This window comes from Mytilus trossulus, chromosome 11 (genome assembly GCF_036588685.1).
Source record: "Mytilus trossulus isolate FHL-02 chromosome 11, PNRI_Mtr1.1.1.hap1, whole genome shotgun sequence".
Lineage (NCBI taxonomy): Eukaryota > Metazoa > Mollusca > Bivalvia > Mytilida > Mytilidae > Mytilus > Mytilus trossulus.
In genome coordinates this window covers 3,387,362-3,408,535 of record NC_086383.1, presented here as the reverse complement: position 1 = coordinate 3,408,535, position 21,174 = coordinate 3,387,362, and the positions used below count along the sequence as shown (strand labels likewise).

At 30.8% G+C, this 21,174-nt stretch overlaps 1 protein-coding gene across 1 annotated transcript in view; it reads right to left on the bottom strand.

The window, feature by feature from the left end:
- LOC134690650 (uncharacterized) overlaps positions 1 to 21,174 on the bottom strand; it is a 147,171-nt gene that overhangs the window by 38,504 nt on the left and 87,493 nt on the right. Inside the window, exons 13-26 of the mRNA XM_063550642.1 lie at positions 20,444 to 20,632; positions 19,631 to 19,780; positions 18,430 to 18,575; positions 17,376 to 17,474; positions 15,785 to 15,924; positions 14,628 to 14,907; positions 13,798 to 13,969; positions 12,988 to 13,017; positions 11,168 to 11,239; positions 7,954 to 7,989; positions 5,269 to 5,397; positions 4,847 to 4,906; positions 4,507 to 4,572; positions 2,805 to 2,825 (exon numbers count right to left, since the gene is read on the bottom strand). Of these exons, the coding sequence (XP_063406712.1) occupies positions 2,805 to 2,825; positions 4,507 to 4,572; positions 4,847 to 4,906; positions 5,269 to 5,397; positions 7,954 to 7,989; positions 11,168 to 11,239; positions 12,988 to 13,017; positions 13,798 to 13,969; positions 14,628 to 14,907; positions 15,785 to 15,924; positions 17,376 to 17,474; positions 18,430 to 18,575; positions 19,631 to 19,780; positions 20,444 to 20,632 (1,590 nt within the window). The remainder of the gene's footprint in view (positions 1 to 2,804; positions 2,826 to 4,506; positions 4,573 to 4,846; positions 4,907 to 5,268; positions 5,398 to 7,953; positions 7,990 to 11,167; positions 11,240 to 12,987; positions 13,018 to 13,797; positions 13,970 to 14,627; positions 14,908 to 15,784; positions 15,925 to 17,375; positions 17,475 to 18,429; positions 18,576 to 19,630; positions 19,781 to 20,443; positions 20,633 to 21,174) is intronic.

Sequence of the window (21,174 nt, the reverse complement as noted above, 5' to 3'; positions counted from 1 at the left end):
AATGTAAAATATGCAAATTATCTAATTGCCAAAACAGGTCCGGTGAGATATTCCCCTCGAAAAATTGAAAATAGTAAATTACCTGTTCAGGTAGATTTTAGTGTTTCAGACCAAACCCAATTTTTGTCACAAATTTTACTTCAGATTTTTCATAAGAGATCAACTTTCAGTAAATATGGTGCAACTAAACATACTTATGTTGTAGACATACTCACAACATATCCCCATATAAACCTTACCTGCGTGAGTGTAGGCTGTTCTAACATTCAATCCTACAAGTGTTTGAGCAATGTTGGCCGATCCTTCGTGTAGCGCCACCTGTAGACGATGTTTTAAATCATCTTGTGTTAACGATCGTCGTAATGACATGATTTGATGATTATACATTCCGTCTTCCTCATTACACTAATGTAGCAGGTTAGGGAAAGCAAGAAAATAGAAAATATAGCAAACTATAAATAGCCCAAATTATGTAGAGTGGAAAATCCAAATCTATAATTAGCAACCATACACAAACTATAACCAGCTCAATTATAGTTGAAATTCCATTCTTTTAAATAGCAAAAAATATACAAACTACAGTTTTATACAATTCTTGCTCACTAAGCATAAAGATTTAATTTCGATGATAGTTTTGTTTCATTAACAGGCATAACAGCTCAATTAAACAACCAAAAAGATTCAAAGTAATAATCCCTCAATTTCCATTTCTTTGCCAAATCTACATTTTGTTTCATTTCTAGGAAAGCTTAAAGTGAGCAAAATTGTCAAATGTACAAATAAGAGAATCTTGATTTTGACACCATCATTTTTAGGACAAAGATATTGCAGAATTTTTTTTTCTTTCTGTATTAATAAAGATATGGTGTCAAAATGCAAGAATTTCTCTAAACTTTCTAGCAAGCAAATATCTATAACATTACAAACAAATTTCCTCTTTAGTACTGTTATAACATTATTTATTGACTGTTTGGATTTTCTGTAAATCTTTGTTCACTGGTATTCAAGAGATAATCGTAACTGCAATTACGATTATCTGCATATGGCGACGGCAGATATAGGTGAAATCTTTATAGTCATTTTTCTCAAATGTAGCATGTTTTAGTTACTCAGTTGCAAGGTTTTTCTATACCATTACATCATATTTGAATCGTAACGGTGCAATGGAATTGTCTATAAAGCGCTTTGAAAATTGCCGTTGAAAAATTCGGGATGATAATCATAACTCGGAAAAAAGATTATCTCTTTAATACCAGTGTTGTTGAAAATTATAGCGAAAAAGGATCTAGCCATACAAATGAGTTTCACTTAAATCCAAAAAAAAAGTCTTTCTTTCTAGCAAAAGCACCCTACACCTAATTATAACACATAACACTGCACTCTAGTTAAGCATCTTAAAATATGTTTATCGAAGACATTCAGTTTCAGCTTATATTTGAACATTATAACACTATCACTTATTAATCTGCAATTATACTCAGACCTTTATGAAAGAAATATAACCAAAACTTGTGCAGTAAACAAAAGGGTAAACATACAAAATCCTGATCTTCATACAAAAGTGTTAACATACAAAATCCTGATCACAACACAAAAGTGTTAACATATGAAATCTTGATCTTCATACACAAGTGTTGACATTTGAAATCTTGATCGACATATACAAAAGTTACTAATTGTAAAAGCTTTGTATATTTGTTATATGAAATATTGCACAAAAAAGCTGGACTGGGAGTAGATTTAAAGATAACAGTTGGATTCCTCTCTTTCTAAAATGCTATACACATGTGTAATATGACATTTGGTGAGATATGAGGAAGAAATACTTGCCAAAATTGAGTTAATTTTCTATTTTAATTGACTTTAATATTTTTCATTGAACATAACCAATGTCAAACAATCCACAAAAAGATTCATTCAACTAATTTATTTCACATTAATCCTTTTTATGTCATATGATTTGTTTAATAATAACACAAAAACAAAACAAGAACAAACAAACAAACACACAAACATACAAAATGATGGTCAAAAACTTAAGACCCAAATCAAAGGCCATTTACAAGTATTGTTAAAACAAGTAAAAACCATTCAGTTTAGAATAAAATCACATGAACAGAATACAGCTAAATATAGACAACTGGTGTTTCCCATACTCTAATAAGTTTCCTGTTTAAACAGTTTTACATTTTCTCATGTAGAGGCCTTCTTTAGCTGACTTTCTAATATCAATTTTTTCCTCATTGTTACAGGCTAAAGTTACTTAAATCCACATTATTTTGAGTGGTGGACAGATCCTTCATAAGGGAGCTACCATTTGATTTTTATGGGGGGGGGGGGGCTAGGATGAAATTTGAAAAAAATAGGCAGAAAAGGAGTTTTGAGTAAAAAAAAAAAGGCAGGATGAGACACTTGCATAAAAAAATAGTCAGGACGACAATTTATGTAAAAAAAAGTCAGGATAACCTAAAAAAAAAAAAAAGCAGGACCGGATAGAGTGAAAAATAAAAAGGCAGGACAGAGATTACAACTAAAAAAAATGCAGGACAAAATTTTTCATCCTAGCCCCCCCATAAAAATCAAATGTTAGCTCCCTAAGCAATCATAACACATCTCCTCACTTATTTCTATATATCTATGAGAGAGATATGCTGTTGAAGTAACATGGGTGCTTGATAACTCATACAAACAAAGCTCAAAAACAAGGCAACAATGAAAAACTGTGAAACAAATGAGTGGATTTTACATGTCTGCAACACAAAATAAATATTAGCTCACATACAACAGCCAAACAATGGTATTACCTGTAGTCGAGGTTCTGGGGTCTAGAAGAGAGAAAATGAACACTTATCTGTGGTCAAAAACAAATATTGACCCCTGCTTGGTCAAGAACAAATATTGACCCTTCTCCCCCTGTGTAATCAAGAACAAATATTGGCCCCTGCTTGGTCAAGAACAAGTATTGCCCCTTCTCCCCCTGTGTAATCAAGAACAAATATTGGCCCCTGCTTGGTCAAGAACAAGTATTGCCCCTTCTCCCCCTGTGTAATCAAGAACAAATATTGACCCCTGCTTGGTCAAGAACAAATATTGACCCCTGCTTGGTCAAGAACAAATATTGCCCCTTCTCCCCCTGTGTAATCAAGAACAAATATTGACCCCTGCTTGGTCAAGAACAAATATTGCCCCTTCTCCCCCTGTGTAATCAAGAACAAATATTGACCCCTTCTCCCCTATGTGGTCATGGTCACTTATAACACCCCCATTATTAGAAGAACAGTTTTGTTTTTTTTTTCATTTAAGAGTTAAACATGGTTATCGTTGTATTCAAAGTCATACAGAATCATAAAAGAAAAGAAATTTAAACTAGCTGTACCTTTTGCTTCTACTTAAAGTTAAACTATATTTAAAATCTAGAACAAAGAAAATATAATTCAAATGGCAAACAATATAGTCCGAAATTCTGTTCAATTGATTTCAGAAACTATATACTTGAGAGTTGAACATGTTACATTTCTTTTTCTTCTAATTGCTAATGTACTCCTTATGTATGTGATGCATATAACTATTGTAATGAGCCTACATACAATGTATGATTATAAATCCTTACACGATATGATTATAAATCCTTACATGATATGATTAAATTCTATGATCTTAAAGCAACTGGATTGATCTCCCCTCATGCAAGGTGATTCCTGTAAACCAACTTATTTTTGGAGATACTTTAATTCGTATTTAGCCCTTTGTAGCCCATTTCACTGAGATTTAATTTTGCGATTTTTCGATATAGTTATATAGTCTTACATATTTTCGACAATTTTTATATTATTAATTATATTCTACTAGCAGAAGTGGGTAAAATTCATCGCTGGTGAAAACAGGTTGGTTTACAGCATACAACACTATCATATCCTATCATATTAGGCCAAAGCAATTAAATTCTGTACCAATTTAGGCAAAGCAATGATAGTTTTACCCATTTTATAAATAATAAGTTATTGATTCTGTGTTTATCCATTGCTGGAAATACCTCATAATTAAAGAATTGATATCAATATTTTACAATGAGACCATGGGAAGTCTGGTAACCTCTCTCACTAAATACATTAACAAAGTTGTTTTTTTAATTAAAGAACAAAAAATGTGCTCTGAAAATAATCTTCAAATTGTATTCTTTTGTAAAATCTATTTATATTTTTGCTTTTGATGTATGAAATACAACTGAAGTACTGATATCTCATGGTAAATAATTTACTGAAGGAAAATACTAAAATCTACCCATGCAATTAAAATTTTATACTAAGTTATATTCATGCAAATAGATTGTAAGCTTATAGGATTAAGCTTATAGGATTGAGGATATTAAGAATGTTATCAAATTAGGCCATTCTTATTACATTATTTAGCAACCGTTGTGTTGCAATATTTTATTAAATATACAATTGCTGCCACCAGATGTTATGTAACAAACAATGGGGGTTAGACTAAATTTCATAAACATACTCTTTTTTCAAATAAAGGTGGAGGTTGTCTCTGTCTGTTTATATAGTCCATCATTTGGTCATAAGACTATAGTAAAATATTATATAGTGTGTAATAAAAAGTTAAAAATTGGATTAAAAAAGACAGATTTTAAACTTGGATCCTTTACATTTTCATTTTGGAGAAATTAATATCACCAAAGGGATTAAAACTCAAACAAAAAAACAAATTCCTTTTTTTAGCATAGTCGTTAATTAATTGAGTGTTCTAATAAAAATGTTTTCCTTAAAATAAATCAATTTAACTTCCTAGAATAGTAAAAGTTTGCCAAATTTATTCCTCTTCAATTATGTAAACTTACAAAGAAAGCCAATTCTCTTTGTTTATCTTCTTCTGTTCTTTTCTTCATATCAGCCATTCTCTGAGGGAAAAAGAAAGGGAACAAATACTATTACACGTAAACAACATATTTCTAGTTAAAAAATGGTTTTATCACCACTGCAATTATTTCAGATGCCATTTAGGTATTTTCCATAATAAACTAATGTAAATTATATACTGTTGATTCATTTATTTTTGTAGGTTCCAATTTTCTAGGATTGAGGAAAACATAAATTTTCAGGATATTTTTTGTCAAAGTCTGCATACTAACAGATTACTACTAAATCAACATACATTTTGTGTGTGCATGAATATATATCAGGGATGTCAACTAGAGAGGATGTACTAACTCAAGTTCTCACTCGGTGAAACATTTACAAAATAGAAACACAAAATGTTTACCTTTTGAGCTCTTTCTATACTCCTTTCTTCAGCAAAACATGGTATACCGCCATTTTTCCTCCCTTCATATTTACTGACAAAGTGGGTGTCCTTTTTTTGGTTTCTCATAAATTTCTCAAAACTTGTCGTCTGGAGAATAATGAATTCAGTGTTAATTACAACAGAGACAATGACTATAACAAAAATTCAATTATGTTTTCTTTTTTTTTCATTCTGTAGAACTGAACCCAATCATTTGTTTGTTAAAATGTAGGACTCAGAGATGTGATGGGGAGGCGGAAGTGCAATAATCAAGCTGAGGTTAAAATGCAATGGTCCATTTACTGATGTGCAATGGTCCATTTACTGATGTGCAATGGTCCATTTACTGATGTGCAATGGTCCATTTACTGATGTGCAATGGTCTATCAAACACATGATAGCAAGCTTAAAATAAAACAGATTATTTTGAGAAGTACATGTAGATTAATTCTGTGAGGACAGACTATAGGGTTATTGCATGAATATTGGGGAATATTGTCCCGAGTAGAATTTCATATTGCACGAGCTTGGGAGTGCAATATATGTTCTACGAGGGACATTATTCCCCAATAACCCTTTTATTGTATAGCAATATAATATTTGAAAGTAAAAAATGGTTTAAACTAAGAATTTGTCGTTGATGACGTCATGAATTTTTGAATATTAATTGCACTAGTGCAATATTGGAATTTATTGCACGCTAACTTTTGGTTACTTTCTGTGGGAAATATTATATTGCTATGCAATCAAAGCAAATACTGAGTATTTGATCTTCATAGACCACTCAGCCACAGTGACACAATTAAAGCCCTTGGAAATGTAGGAAAAATCTTACTCACACCTCTCTTTGAATATAAACAATGTATCACACAAAAAAATATCATTTGAGCTCCCTTTATTAATCAGTTGATTAGGAAATTATCTATTTAGTGATCCTTAATAGTATTATACCTTTAAAGAATTCATTTGAGATCCCACAGAATGTAAATTACAAATGTAAAATCACATTCTGTGATCCCTTGGCCATTTAAATATGCTATTCAGATCTCAGTCTGATACGACTGCAGATCCCACAGAAAAGTAACTTATGATTGTAATATTACATTTAATGATTCGACTGCAGATACAAAAAAAATATTTTGTAATCTGTAATAGCAATGTATGAACAAATTTTATTTTTGTAATATATGATAAAAATGTGTGAGAAAATCTGAATTTATGATATAAATTAGCAATGTATGACTAAAAGTGATTAACATTTCTTTACATATTATTGTATGATAAATACATTTAATATCACTCTGACTAATAACAGTGTTAGTATAACTATTCATTTATTAGATGAAAACTTCCAGCTATGTTAAAATTTATAAGTAGTCCACCAAAAAGAAACAATTAACCATCAAAGAAAAATCTAACAAACACAAATTTGATTTTATAAATACATGATTTTAAACTAAACAATTTGAAAAAGATCTACTGACCAACCAACCAAACAATAGACAGAAGAAAACCTATAGACACCAAGACTCTACCAGAGAAAAAGACCTTTGACCATTGGCTATCCTTACTGGTTTTAGGTCTATGAAGACTTATTTAGTAACCAGTACCAGAGAAAAAGACCTATGACCATTGACTATTCTTACTGGTTTCAAGTCTATGGAGACTAATTTAGTGGTTGGTAAAGACGACGGTCTTTTGTTTTTCATAGGTTTAACCTTAGGGAACCGTGTACGAAGTTGAAACTGTGAAATAAAATGTGAAAATTATTTACATAATATTTTTTTAATAAACAATGTGTTTACAAAAGGCAATTTTTTCTTTCTTAATATTATCCTACCATTTTTAAAGGTTCAATACAACTTTCAAAAATCCTGATTTTTAACATTATATTCAAAGACTTTTGTTATTGACAAACAACAATTCTAGTTTTACAAATATGAAATAGTGAAAACATAATATATCAAAAAAGAAGAGTTTGTCTATAAGACACCACTACCCTGTGCACAGCATCACAATTCTATATAGATGTTCCACAAAATAAAAACTATCATTTCTAATATACTTTAAGGAGCCTCAAGGGTACAAAAATTTCAGGAAAAAATTAAACATTTTTTTTCATTTTTTTTTTTTATAATTATTACTTAATTAGTTGATACTTTATCATTTGGTACAAAAATCATACAAAAATAATGCTTCGTTTTGGCCCCAGATGACTTTCAAAATGTCTAAATATCACTGAAAAAGCTCCAAATTATCTCCTTTTTGTGCAAAATGTGAAATAAGCTGTATCACAGAAAATAAAAATTCCTATTGAATTATGGAATTTCCATGGAAAATAAATGAATTTCACGTATAAAACGTCAAATTCTGTAGAAAATAAATGAATTCTCAGTGTACTCAGTAAATTCCAAGAATTATTGAATATACAACGTCAAATTACAATGAAAATAAGTGAATACCCAGTGTACTTCTTCAAATTATAAGGAAAATAATTGAATACCCAGTGTACTACATCAAATTACAAGGAAAATAAGATAATACCCTGTGTTACAACAACACCTAGACATTATAAGTAATTTACTATTCAATCCAAACAACACTTGGTCAATACTATAAACATGCTGCACCACTTTACATGCAAACATTAACAAACAGTTTTACCTTAGCCCTCTCAAGGACAAGAGCTCCTCGAAAAACCTAAAATTAACAAGGTAGTTTGAACATCACTAAAAATACTTTCTTTGTTAAATAGTTAGTTTATTGCTATGAACATTATTTACACTTTTGGTATTTAGATGAATTTTGTCTCCGAATGACTATACATCTGCTCCAAATAACCTTCTGATGTCAAACAACAATCATTTTTTAAGTACAATGTCAATTTTTTTAAATTTTGATGTTAAATTTTACGGAAACCTGTTTGATTTTTAAGTAATGGTTGACAATTTGCATACAAGTGTAAATATATCTATTAGCAGCTATGGTCACAACAGATACAACCTCCTTATGTATTTATCCCCAGTTTGAGTCCTGTTATTTTGCATGCAAGCATAGAACTGTATATTAGTAATCAGAATAACACAATAGTTTACAAATCTATATTATTGCAGAAAGCCGTCATTTTAAAACCAAGCCTGTTTTGACAGCTTTTCTTCATAAAATAATAACTAAATAAAGTAAGTAGATAATAAGGGAGATAATCAATCAAAGTAAGAATGTAAAAGGGGAGATAATTAAAGGCAAAAGGCAAAGAAGGAAGGAAGAAAAGAGAAAGTCCACAAAACAATAAAAACAGAAAGATTTTGAAACACTCCCCCCCCAAAAAAAATAGACAAATTCATGTGATAGAAAAGGGTAGCAAGCAACTCAAGAGTTCTTATTAACTATGATGTTTTCCTCAAATTTTTTTTTTTTAAAAGGTTGGAATATTTTATATTAAGTTTCATTTAATGAATTTAATGAAGAAAAGAAGATAATTTGTGTCAATCTGCATCTAAATTGAATGGTAATCTCCTTCCTGCAAACACATAACCTGAATAACCTTCTACTACGAGTATGCCAAATGTCTATAACAAACATGTCACCTGACTACAACAACCTGACTAATCTAATCATTGCTAATAGGTAAGGGGATACTTGCATTCTTTAATGGTAATAAACAAGGCTAAAATATCAATTTTAAATCTGTCAAAATTAAATACCAGGTTATCTCCCTGGAAGTCAGGGATATATAATAATTTGATTAAAAAATCTTTATGTTATCAACAATGATTTAAAAGTAAATAGCGTATGCTAACAGATAAAATCAATGAGGTAGTCCAAACATTATGACATTTTTCCTTAAGATTAATTAACCAATTTGTTGACCCCCCTTTTCCCTGATTCCTGCATCATGTGGATTGCATTGATTTGGTGTATATAACTGGTAAAGCAAGGAATCCTACTTCAATCATTCCTAGGGGCTTGCTCTGTACTTCTTCATTAGGTGTAAGCTTTTGTTATTTGTTGGAGCACTCACTGACTTTAAAATGAAGAACAGCAATTAAAGCTTATTTTGTCCAATCTAAGAAGTGATTTTATGATATGAATTAATGTAAATTCTAAGAAATAGTGAATCACTGACATACAAACAAGCAATACTAGTAATGAAATAACACATACACACATAATGATATGTTTACAGCTAAATTTTAATTGCAAATGCCTATAAGTTCATCTAAACTCTTTTAAACACTATTCTATAAATTCTATAACGAAAAATAGTGTGATTTTATAGCACACTTCAATGTATTTCATTGTCACTCATCTGTCCAAGTTCACAAATTTAAAATTCCCCACACCTTTCTCAACATCTGTCTTCTTTGTATGAGCAAGAAGACTAGAATTACTTTCTCTTGGATGTAATCTATTGAACTGGTTCCCTGTTTGAAACCAGGTTTTATTACATTTTATTTGTGTAAATGTGTTGTTAACACTCAATTCTAATGTAAATATCTTTGGTTTCACATCAATAAGTTCTTCGTTTGATTTATCTCCCTTTAAAGATTTCTCCTTGTGAACTTTCCATTCCTGATTAACCTCAGATCCTTCTGTTTCTTTACAGTGTATGAATTTTGATGATGGATTGATCCGAGTTCTTTCTGAGTTCATGTTCCACATTTTAGAGGAACCACTGATTCGATAGTCTTCTGTATTTGGTTTCTCCTTTTTGTTATCATTTCTTTCAGTAACAGAAATTTTCTGAATTTTCATCATATGGTCTTGAGACAGCAACATTAAGGGTCCACTTGATAAAGTTCCACTTGATAAAGGCCCACCTGATTTATTTTCAATTCCAAATTTAACAAGTGGAAGATATTGTGAATTTTGTTTATCAACCAATGATTTCTTGCCCAAAAATAGTTTTGGTTTCACAATTTCCAAATTAGGTGGACTGTATTTTAGTGCTCTGTCACATTTTGACTGTTTGTTGGCAAGTTTAGTTTGTCTTACGGATGGGACAGCACTTACAAATCTTGGCAATGCATTGGTTTTTTTATAATTTACAGCTACATCTAGAACACCAGAACTACAAGACTTTACCAGCGGTGCTTTCTGCCCACGTGCAGCATGAAAATACACAACACTAAATCAGGCTACATATAGTTCAGAGGTCAAATATAACACATATATAATTACACAAAACACTTCATTTGTACAAGCTAAATATAGTTCAAAGATCATATAAACTTAATGAAATAAGGGGTGACAGCTATAGCCTGGAGTGTAAAATTGAAAGATTAAATAAAAGTTAAAAAGTTAAACAAAACATGCAGGAAAAATGAACACTCTAATTATTAAATGCATACAACAGACATTGATGGCAAGAAAGCATTCCAAAATATAAAGTTCAGGATTATCAGGTAAATACTGTACATATATAGCAATGGAAATATATGTTATAATGTATAATGTTCAAGATTATCAGGTAAACACTGTATATATAGCAATGGAAATGTAAGTCATAATGTATAATGTTCAAGATTATCAGGTAAATACTGTACATATAGCAATGAAAATATATGTCATAATGTATAATGTTCAAGATTATCAATTGTTAGCAATAAACAGAGCAATGTGAAAAGGTTAATATGTTCATAATGTATAAAAATGATATCATAATATTTCAAAATATTGGAGGGGCTAAGTTGCAGTGCAAACTCTCTATGGTGTAAAAATTTACAATTGTTTTTAAATTAACCAAATATTTTACAGATATTCAAAGATTTACTAATAAAAACATGAGGAATGAAAAACAAACCATCTGCAAAGTCTTTGCCACAGCCCCAAGTTATTATTAAGTTAAGTGGAGATAACTCTTATTAACGTTTCTTACCTGCTTTGATAGAGATTTGTCTCCTTTATCTCTGTCACTCAACTCTGAACAGGCAGGTATATTAGGTAAGGCCTGATGTTAAAAGGTCAAAGGTGAAAGGTCAAAATCCAGAACATCATGCAAGTTGAAGGTTCAAAGTAAAATAAAAAAAGACAGAAAAATACATTAATAAGCAGAAAGATAATAAAACTTGTAATTGCACAACTTTTCATGTTTATAATCAGCATCTGAATCTTTTTTTTATTAATCTAACTTTTATTATTTTGAAAGGATGTTTATAAAGAATATTCAAACAATCAAGCACAAAACTGTGTGCAATTACATTGTATTAATATGTTACACATGCAGAAAACATTTCATTCCTCTTTTCATAATCGAGTTATTTCCCGTTGGTAAAATATATGAATGAAAAGACTGATCTTTTTCATCTTGTAGATAAATTTTTACAACAAAACATATCAAGAAAATTCATAAACATTTAATGTCAAAATAAAATTTTCATGTCCTTGATTATTATTAGTTGCTTTCAACCAGTCATTTCTCAAGGGAGATAAATAACTACTCATTAAAGTAAGTTGGAACTATGAAAAGAGGAATTTTATCAATTTATGTAATAAATCTTTAGCTGAGAATAACTAGTATTAATATAAATATATATATATGCATTATTAGAAGGAAGACTGATTGTTTTTATTCTTAACCCGGTTCAACTCAGTTATTTGATTTGAGCCAATTATATGTATACAAACTATCCTAATGATAATATAGATATATACCTATAAAGATTTAATTAGAAGTTTAATTGAGAACAGATTAGATATATAAGGAAAATTCCATATGTAAATTTAAAGAAAGGAGAACTTATCATAGCTGATCTAAACACAAAGACCTTTACAGATCTTTTGAATGTTAATTAGTGTTTAACATCACTTTCACTACACTTGTCTGCATTGTGGTAATCAGTTTTGTGGAGAACCACTGACTTTCAGCTGAACAAGTGGTAATCCCAGTAGGTAAATCAAGAGTTATGTTCCTTAGTTGTAACTATAATATAATCACATGACGAGATCCAATGACTTTCAACAGAACAAATGGCAATACCAGTAGATACATCAAGAGTTATTTCTCTTGTTTGCAGCCATGAGATAGTCACAGTATTACATGCTATTTAGGAATCAGTATGTTATATAAGAATATATATACATTTCATAAGAACTTTTATTTACACTATAGACTAATTATAAGATGATAGTATTTTAAAATTAAATAGTAGAAAGTAAAAGATTTGGGTTAGAGAAAATAGAAGTATAAAAGTTTGTTTGTTATTAATAATGGGGAGATAATTTAGTAAATTGTCCAAGATTTTAGTTTTAAGAGATAATAATCCCACCTCCTCCGTTAAATACAAAGACATGTCAAACGATCAATACAATCTTAGGTCATACTAAAAATATGATATCTTACTCAAGGTCAAACTAAAAATAGGTTATTACTCAAGGTCATCCTTCAAATGTGTTAATTATTACTCAAGGTTATACTAAAAATATGATATATTACTCATTTCAAAGTCAGTAAATCATTCTTTTTAATTTTTTAGCTCGATCTATATTTCTGACATGTTTTTAATAGTAGAATGCCAAAAAGATTTTTGATCCATTTTTGCAATCATACCAAAATGTCAAAATAACAAAATAACAAAAAATGAATATTTTCAAAGAAAATTTCAGCTTTAATGGCCAAGTTGTGTTTAAGAAACATGATTTGAATGTTGACCTTAGATTGTCTGACCATCATGTTATTATAAGTATTAAGTTAACTACCTGTCCTGCTGGGAAAATTGGTGTCAACTCCTGATAATATCAAATAGCAAGAAGGTCATAGGTCAAAATATTACAAATGTATCTATTACTGTAAACCAACTAAAATTTATTTTGGTCAAGGTCTTACAAGGTTTATAACAGTATCTATTACTGGACACCAACTAATAGGTCATACAAGGACAATTTAGTACAAAAGTCTCCCACCTATAAATATTTCCTAGCAATTTATTTTGGTTAAGGTCATACAAGGTCAAAATAGTATCTATTACTGTACACCAACTAATAGGTCATACAAAGTCAATTTATAACAACAGTATCTATAATTGTTTACCATCTAATGATTGTCACCAGTTTATTTTTGGTAATCATAAAGAGAAGAAAATTGAAAAAGAATATTAGATAATATATGGTAATCAACTTATTTTCACAGATACTATATTTCACGTTTAGCCCTTTTTAACCGACTTCAACGAAGATTTAATTTTGTGATTTTCAAATAAATTCAATACAGAAAGTTTTACCTGTAAGTGCCAATTTATTGGCATCATTTTGGTGTCATTTTTTACTCGCCAAAGTCATGAAACTAAAATGCTAGCAAAAATTAATTGGTTTACATGATTGCAAAACTACACCAGCTTTCATGCATAATATAAAACTACAATAATCCAGAACACTACGTTCAGTTATAAAACATGTCATTACTCGCAAGTATCTAAAATACAAAATCTTACCGTAAGAGACTAATCCACAACACTATGATCAGTTATAAAACATGCAGTTACTCACAAATATCTAAAAACCAAATCTTACCGTAAGAGACTTAGAGCGGACTTCTTCCTGTTTTTTATCAGATGAACCAGAGCCATTTTTTCTATCTGCCTGCTCCCTATCTCTCTGCTTACGAGACTTTCGTTTCTTTTTCTTTGATTTTGATTCAATTATTTTCATTTCTGGTTCAGATTCACTGTCACTGTCACTAGAACTGTTAATAGATAAAATGCATAATGGGTTATCATTTTTTACTGTGAACAGATAACAAACAAAATGTTATCATTTTTTACTTTGAACAGATAAAAAACAAAATGTTATCATTTTTTACTTTGAACAGATAACAAACAAAATGTTATCATTTTTTACTTTGAACAGATAACAAACAAAATGGTTATCATTTTTGACTATGAACAGATAGATATAACATAATGATTATTATTTTTTTAATGTGAACAGATAGCTAACATAATGTCATAATTGTTTACTGTGTTATATTGTACAGAAAGCACATAAATGTTATCATTTTTGACTATGAACAGATGGAAAACATAATATTTATCATTTATACTGTGAACAGATAGCAAAGATAATGGTTATCATTTTTGACTGTAAACAGATAGCTTACATAATGGTTTTCATTTTTGTATGTGAACAGATAGAAAACATAATGATTGTCAGGAAATAGAAAGTAAGAACCATTGATACAAAATTATTGCATTACAATTGTGATTGTGTGCATTCTACCTTCCATTACACATTCAAACTTTTTGCATAGCTTAGATATGAGGAAAAGTTTAGACATAATACAAACTCTGAGCCCAGTATGACCTTCACACATTCAACAGTTACTGAGCCAGGATTATACTCACTCTGATTCCTGCATAACCTCCCGTACATTTAACTGAGCCAGTATTTTCAGACATCCATCCATTGTTTTCAGTGAAGCATTTTCTAGCAGATTATCTACATCCTTACGACTCAGATTAGACTGAGCTTTCTCGCTCTTCTTTGACCGTTTGCCTCGTTTATCCTCCATTACAAATGTACTATTCTCGTGATCCATGACTGTCAGTACAGCTTCTTTAAAAACAGGAGTACTAACATGAGGTTCTGGAGTTGTCTTCTCTTGACTAGAATCGTTACCGTTTTCTATAAAGAAAAAAATACATCGTTTACTTTTCTACATTGGTTAGAGGCATAGGGGGAGGGTTGATATCTCACAAACATGTTTAACCCTGCCGCATTTTTGCACCTGTCCCCAAGTCAGGAGCCTCTGGCCTTTGTTAGTCTTGTATTATTTTAAATTTAGTTTCTTGTGTACAATTTGGAAATAAGTATGGCGTTCATTATCACTGAACTAGTATATATTTGTTTAGGGGCCAGCTGAAGGATGCCTCTGGGTGCGGGAATTTCTCGCTATATTGAAGACCTGTTGGTGACCTAATCTACTGTTGTTTTTTTCTATTGTCGGGTTGTTGTCTCTTTGACACATTCCCCATTTCCATTCTCAATTTTATCAGTCTGAGTGTTTGTTTGAATTGTTTTACATTCATCATTTTAAGGCCCTTGAATGCGGGCTTACTATATGCGGTATGGGTTTTACTCATAATTAAAGGCTGGACAGTGACCTATCTTTGCTAGCTTATATGTTTTTGGGTCTCTGGTGGAGAGTTGTCTTATGGCAATCATACCACTTTTTCTTATTCTTATATTAATGTTCAAGAGTTATCTACCCTTAACAAGAATTATAAAAAAAATGTTTTATTGTTGTAGTGTCTATAGGGGATATAGAAAGCTGCTTGATGTGTTTTTGTTGTTGTTCAGGAGTTGTCTCCACTTGACTACTTATTACCAGTGTCTACCTATGTACACGAGTACTAGTACATTCCTATGTTATTCTGAAAACCCTCAAAAGCTATGAGGGAAAAGTGGAAAGTAAGTTCACTCCATTTTGGTATTAATAGAAATGTCTTAAGAGTTTTTATTGCAGAACTTATCTCCCTTGGCTATACTCAATAATTCTTACCTGTATTATTTATAACATTCTTGTCTCCCCTCATCATTGACTTAAAGTTTGGTAATTTAGGTCGCTCCATCATACCTCGTTGTTCCATGACTTGCTGTGTAACATATCTCGTTAGTTCTAACACCATTTCTGACTGTTTCCTGTTAAAACAATAATTAGTTAAACAAAATTATCATTAGAAAAGTAGTTCTCATAAATGGAAATAAAGTTCTACTGAGTAAATTGTATTCTGAAATCCTTTTATTCTTCAGACACAAAACACATTGAAAGTATAAAAAATAATGAAATATACTTGGACAAGAAAATGTATGATTATAGCTTCTACCATAGTGGTGAGTGTGATATGATATTTCTCCACTTCGACAATTCAATTTTCAAACTTATTAAAACTTTTAACAGTGGAAACATATTGTATGGTGGTGGAATGATATGAGTTTGAGGCCACATGTAAACAAACTTTTCAAGACATCTGCAAAATGATATAAGTTCTTTATACCTGACTCCATTAGGCATGATCTACAGAGCATTGTCATCTTTATTCACGACATCAGAAGGGGAACTTTATAGGATAAAATTTTAACCAAGAAAGAACTGAGCTTAGTGGATAAGAATGAGAGAATTTATTGGTTTAATTGTTTACTTTTATTTTATAATTCAAATGTTGTATGTAAAGTCTCCTTCATAATTGTGAATGAGAAGTCAATCAAACAGTAAATACAAGAATCATTTCAATACAGTTATGATTCATGTACAGGCAAATAACACAGTGATTCAAACATCAAGGTGAAAAGAAGAGAGTGTAAAGTAACCAATCACAGCTTTGTTAGTACAAAATAGTTTATTTTAGATGGTGCAAGGGATACATGTATAATATACTGAAAGATACACATTAATTCAAACTGATTCAAATAAAGCTTATGTGTCCAAGCTTTGCCTACAATGGTCTGACAACACTCCTTGGAAATTTCTGTTCTGGAAATAATAACATTAACCAATGAAATGTCAGCCTTCAAATTTTTGAAGGTGTGTATCATTAAGACAGAACCAGAGGATTTGGAAAGGTATCAAAAACAAAAATGATTAGAGAGCATGATCAGATCATTGTAAGCTAGGCTTGGACACAGGAATTCAATCAGATTGATATTAATTTAGAGTACGACTCAAAGAGGTGTCTGGATTCAAATCTTCTTACCGCTTTCTCTTACTGTAATAAATAGACTTCTTAATTTTAACACCTCAATTACAGAAGAGTTCAGATTTCTTTATATTAAAATTATGTATCACCTTAACTGCAATAGATTTCAAAGCAGTTAAAAGTTATAAAGCAAAGCCCTCTTTTGACTATCTTATTTGGTTAAACTGTTGGCTTAATATCTAATTGGCATTTGATTTCAGTGTTGGTGTCTTTTAATGGAGTGACGATTCAGAACACAACAAAAGACCAACCTCAATTTCTTAACCTTTAAGTCACTCTTTCTTGTTTTGTTAACTGTAATTGACTCTTTGCATAGTTTATTCTTTTTGATTCCTAGAAATTTTGTAATTTATACTTATCTTATATGAAAACCAGGCCAGTGACCTCTGAACTTACGCATTATTTTCCTGTGTTCTTTGATATTCTAGCACTGATTGTGATAACACTTTTCCCATATCTTGAAAGTCATGCACATTAAAATGGCGATATTCATTTCTGAAATTAAATTAAAATTAAAGTTCAATCTCACGATAGTGTCACTCATGCAAAGCTCTGATTCCTTTCACGGATTTGGCTATACTTTTTGGACCTTTAGGATTATTAGCTCTTCATCTTTTATGTAAGCTTTGGATTTTAAAATATTTTGGCCACGAGCATCACTGAAGAGACATGTATTGTCGAAATGCGCATCTGGTGCAAGAAAATTGGTACCGTTAATTTAATTAACACAATATCATTATACATTTGTAAGTCAATTGATTGAAGATTATTTTAGTAAAAGCAATATTTTATTTGCCACTCAAGGATGGTCATAATGAGAATTAATCATATTTTAAATTGTACATAATATACTAGATTTTAGGTTGACTGAATAAAATATATTAGAAATCGGGAATGTGTAAAAGAGAAAATAACCGACCATTATATATATTAAATTTATTTGTTGTTTGAATAACATTCAATTCTAATTTAATGAAATAAGAAGAATATGTATAAGCTCATGTCATTAATTATAAATAGCTTCCTGAATATGACCTACGGAATTAGACTTATAATAGCGTTCTGAATGTGACCTACAGAATTAGACTTATTACCAGGTTTGTACTAACATTATTTACACGACGGGTGCCACATGTGTGGCAGGATCAGCTAACCACTTCAGAACACTTGACATCACCCCCAGTTTTTGGTGGGGTTCATGCTGCTCAGTCTTTAGTGTTCTATGTTGTCTTGAGTACTATAGTTTGCCTGTTAATCTGTTTGTCTGTTTGTCTTTTTCTTTTTAAGCCTTGTTCTTGTCAGTTTATGTTCTACTTGTGAGTTTGAATGTGCCCCTCTGGTATATTTTGCCTCTCTTTTCCAACATATCAAACTATTGGAAATTTCTTTGTCAAGCCTACCTTTTAATTATAACTCTGAACATAAAATTTGAACATAAAAACAGACTTACTTATTCATAATTGTTCCACTAAATGTAGCTTCTAATGTAAAACTATTGAGTATTTTAAATTGCCTCCACATCACAACTCGACCAGTCGATTCTTTGCACCGTTTTATATTAAATTTACAGGATTTAAAGGCAAACTTGTCAGGAGCCTGAAATAAAACACTGAATTCCATTGGAGCACAACAATAACATTTTGACTTTTATAATTGTAATAAATGCCTTTTACAAAAGCATTCTTTCATTTTAAGTTACATCACTGTCCCAGGTTAGGGAGATCGTTGGGACACAGCTAACATATTTAACCTGGCCACATACTGCATATATGTGCCTTCCCAAGTCAGGAGCCTGTAATTCAGTGATTGTCTTATGTTGTTTTTGTGTTACATACTTGGTTATTATTCATTTGATTGGTACATAATTTATGCCATTTTAATTGTTTTATATTTGTCATTTCGGGGTCTTTTACAGCTGACTATGTCATATGAACTTTGCTCATTGTTGAAGGCCGTACAGTGACCTAAAATTGTTAATTTCTCTGTCATTTGGTCTCTTGTGGAGAGTTGTCTCATTGGTAATCATCTTCTTTTTTTATATTTCAACCAACTTTTCTTGTAAATTCATCTGGATTTCTTACTATTGTCAAGTCTTATCCATCAGTATATCACAAGAACCATGGTGTCACATGTGGACCAGGGTTATTTGTTGTTGCAGTATTTATGGAATAAAAGTGTGTTATTACTATCTTTTAAATGTTTTATTCAATATTTTCATCTCTAGCCATAAAACAATGTTATCATAAGCTTGCTGTTTCGGTGTGAGCCAAGGCTCCATGTTGACCAATAATGTTTTACTTTTACAAATTGTTACTTGGATGGTTAGTTGTCTCATTGGCACTCATACCACATCTTCTTATATCTATTTAAAATAATTTGAGTTATCTCCCCTTCATTTATGTGATGACAATATTTTTTTGTATTCTTGTGTTTAATTCTTTTTATGTGCTTTGTCTATATGTCTTTTTGTTTTTCTTGGTGGACATATTTGTTTGTTTTTATAGAGATTAAGATTATAACACATTTTTGACTGCTGCATCCCTAATTTTAGTCATTTTCACTAAAATGGAATTTGATGTGACTGTCACACAAATGACAGGTGTAGCTAGCTATAAAACGAGCTTCAATCCATCATTTCGCTATGTACCCACCTTCTGGGACATTAACCAAGCAAATAATCTCTCGTTAAGGAATGATTTAGCAGCACCAAGACCATTGACGTCCTCTTCTGAGGTATTATTGCCATACATGAACACATTATGTTTCCGACTGTGTCCGTGTAAATCACAATATAATAAAATCTGAAAGTAGAGAAATGTTATGGTAATGATTGCAATAAAATGAAACAAATAACAAAGAATGACTTATTTCTTACATTGCCTATATGAAATATTTGTCACTGAACGTTAATATCTTAAGCGATGCAATACAATTGGAATATATAATATCTTTTCAAAGCTTACATATGTAGGTTTTTCTCCAATTCAATCATGCTTGCTAAGTTTCAGTTTAAAAGTTTTTGTTTTAAGATTTTTAGAATACAAAAACATTTACATGACACACTACACTCAGTGTTACCTGCTGAAACATGCCCACTACACATCAAATTTAAATTAACTTAAAAGACATGTGCTCTACACTAAATTAAATATTTACATTTGAAAACATATGTACCCTTTACATTATATTAAATATTTGCATTAAAACATATGTACAACACTAAAACAAATATTACATTTAATAACATGCCCCCTACACCTCAAATTCAATAGTAGCTTTAAAAAAACTTATACTAAATTAAATATTAACATTAAAGAAAATGTGTCTTACATTTAAATTACAAATCACATTTAAAAATGTAAAGCAAGCTTCCTTATTCTCTCTCCAGTATTTTTTCTATAAGTGTTTTTGTATGCCATACTGTGGGGAAACTTTCTTTACGCGGATGTATAAAGCCTACTTACTTCATGTCTCTCCAGTATTTTTTCTATAAGTGTTTTTGTATGCCATACTGTAGGGAAACTTTCTTTCCGTGGATGTCTGTAATTCCTATTTAAATCTCTAGCAGCCAATGAACATCTATAATTCCCCACTATCACACCATCAGGATTTAACATTGGTACAATTTTAAATATAAACCTATTGCGAAGTTCCTGTGGAGAAAATAAAGATAAATTTATATACTATATGAATATGTTATACTGTAAAATCAGAAATGTGTGCATAATATTTATTATTGTAATTGTTTAATAAGAGACACAATAATGCAACACTAATTGTTGCAATTTATAGAGAGGCTGTACAAATATGTTTACAATCTAAAGCAGAAGTATTTCTGTGCAACCTATCCCACACTTTTTGCAATGATGAAAACATCCCCCAAAAAATATCTGATATATACAAAATCTTGTTTACTGGTAGATTAAACTGTAAATAGATTTTTGTCTCCTGCAAACAGAGCGTACAGATAATCAAACTAGTAAGAAAAAAGTAGCCCAATCCTTTTTATATCAAATACTTTATGAATAAAATATGTTTAAAATCAAATCTTGGATGTAGTTGACAACTGACCTTAGCGACGGGGTCACTAGAGGTAATGTACTCTAAGAGGCCTTTCATCATCCAGCTAGCCTGTGTTTCTCCAGGATGTACCCTGGCAGTGATGACAACAAACTAACCTTTGCGACGGGGTCAC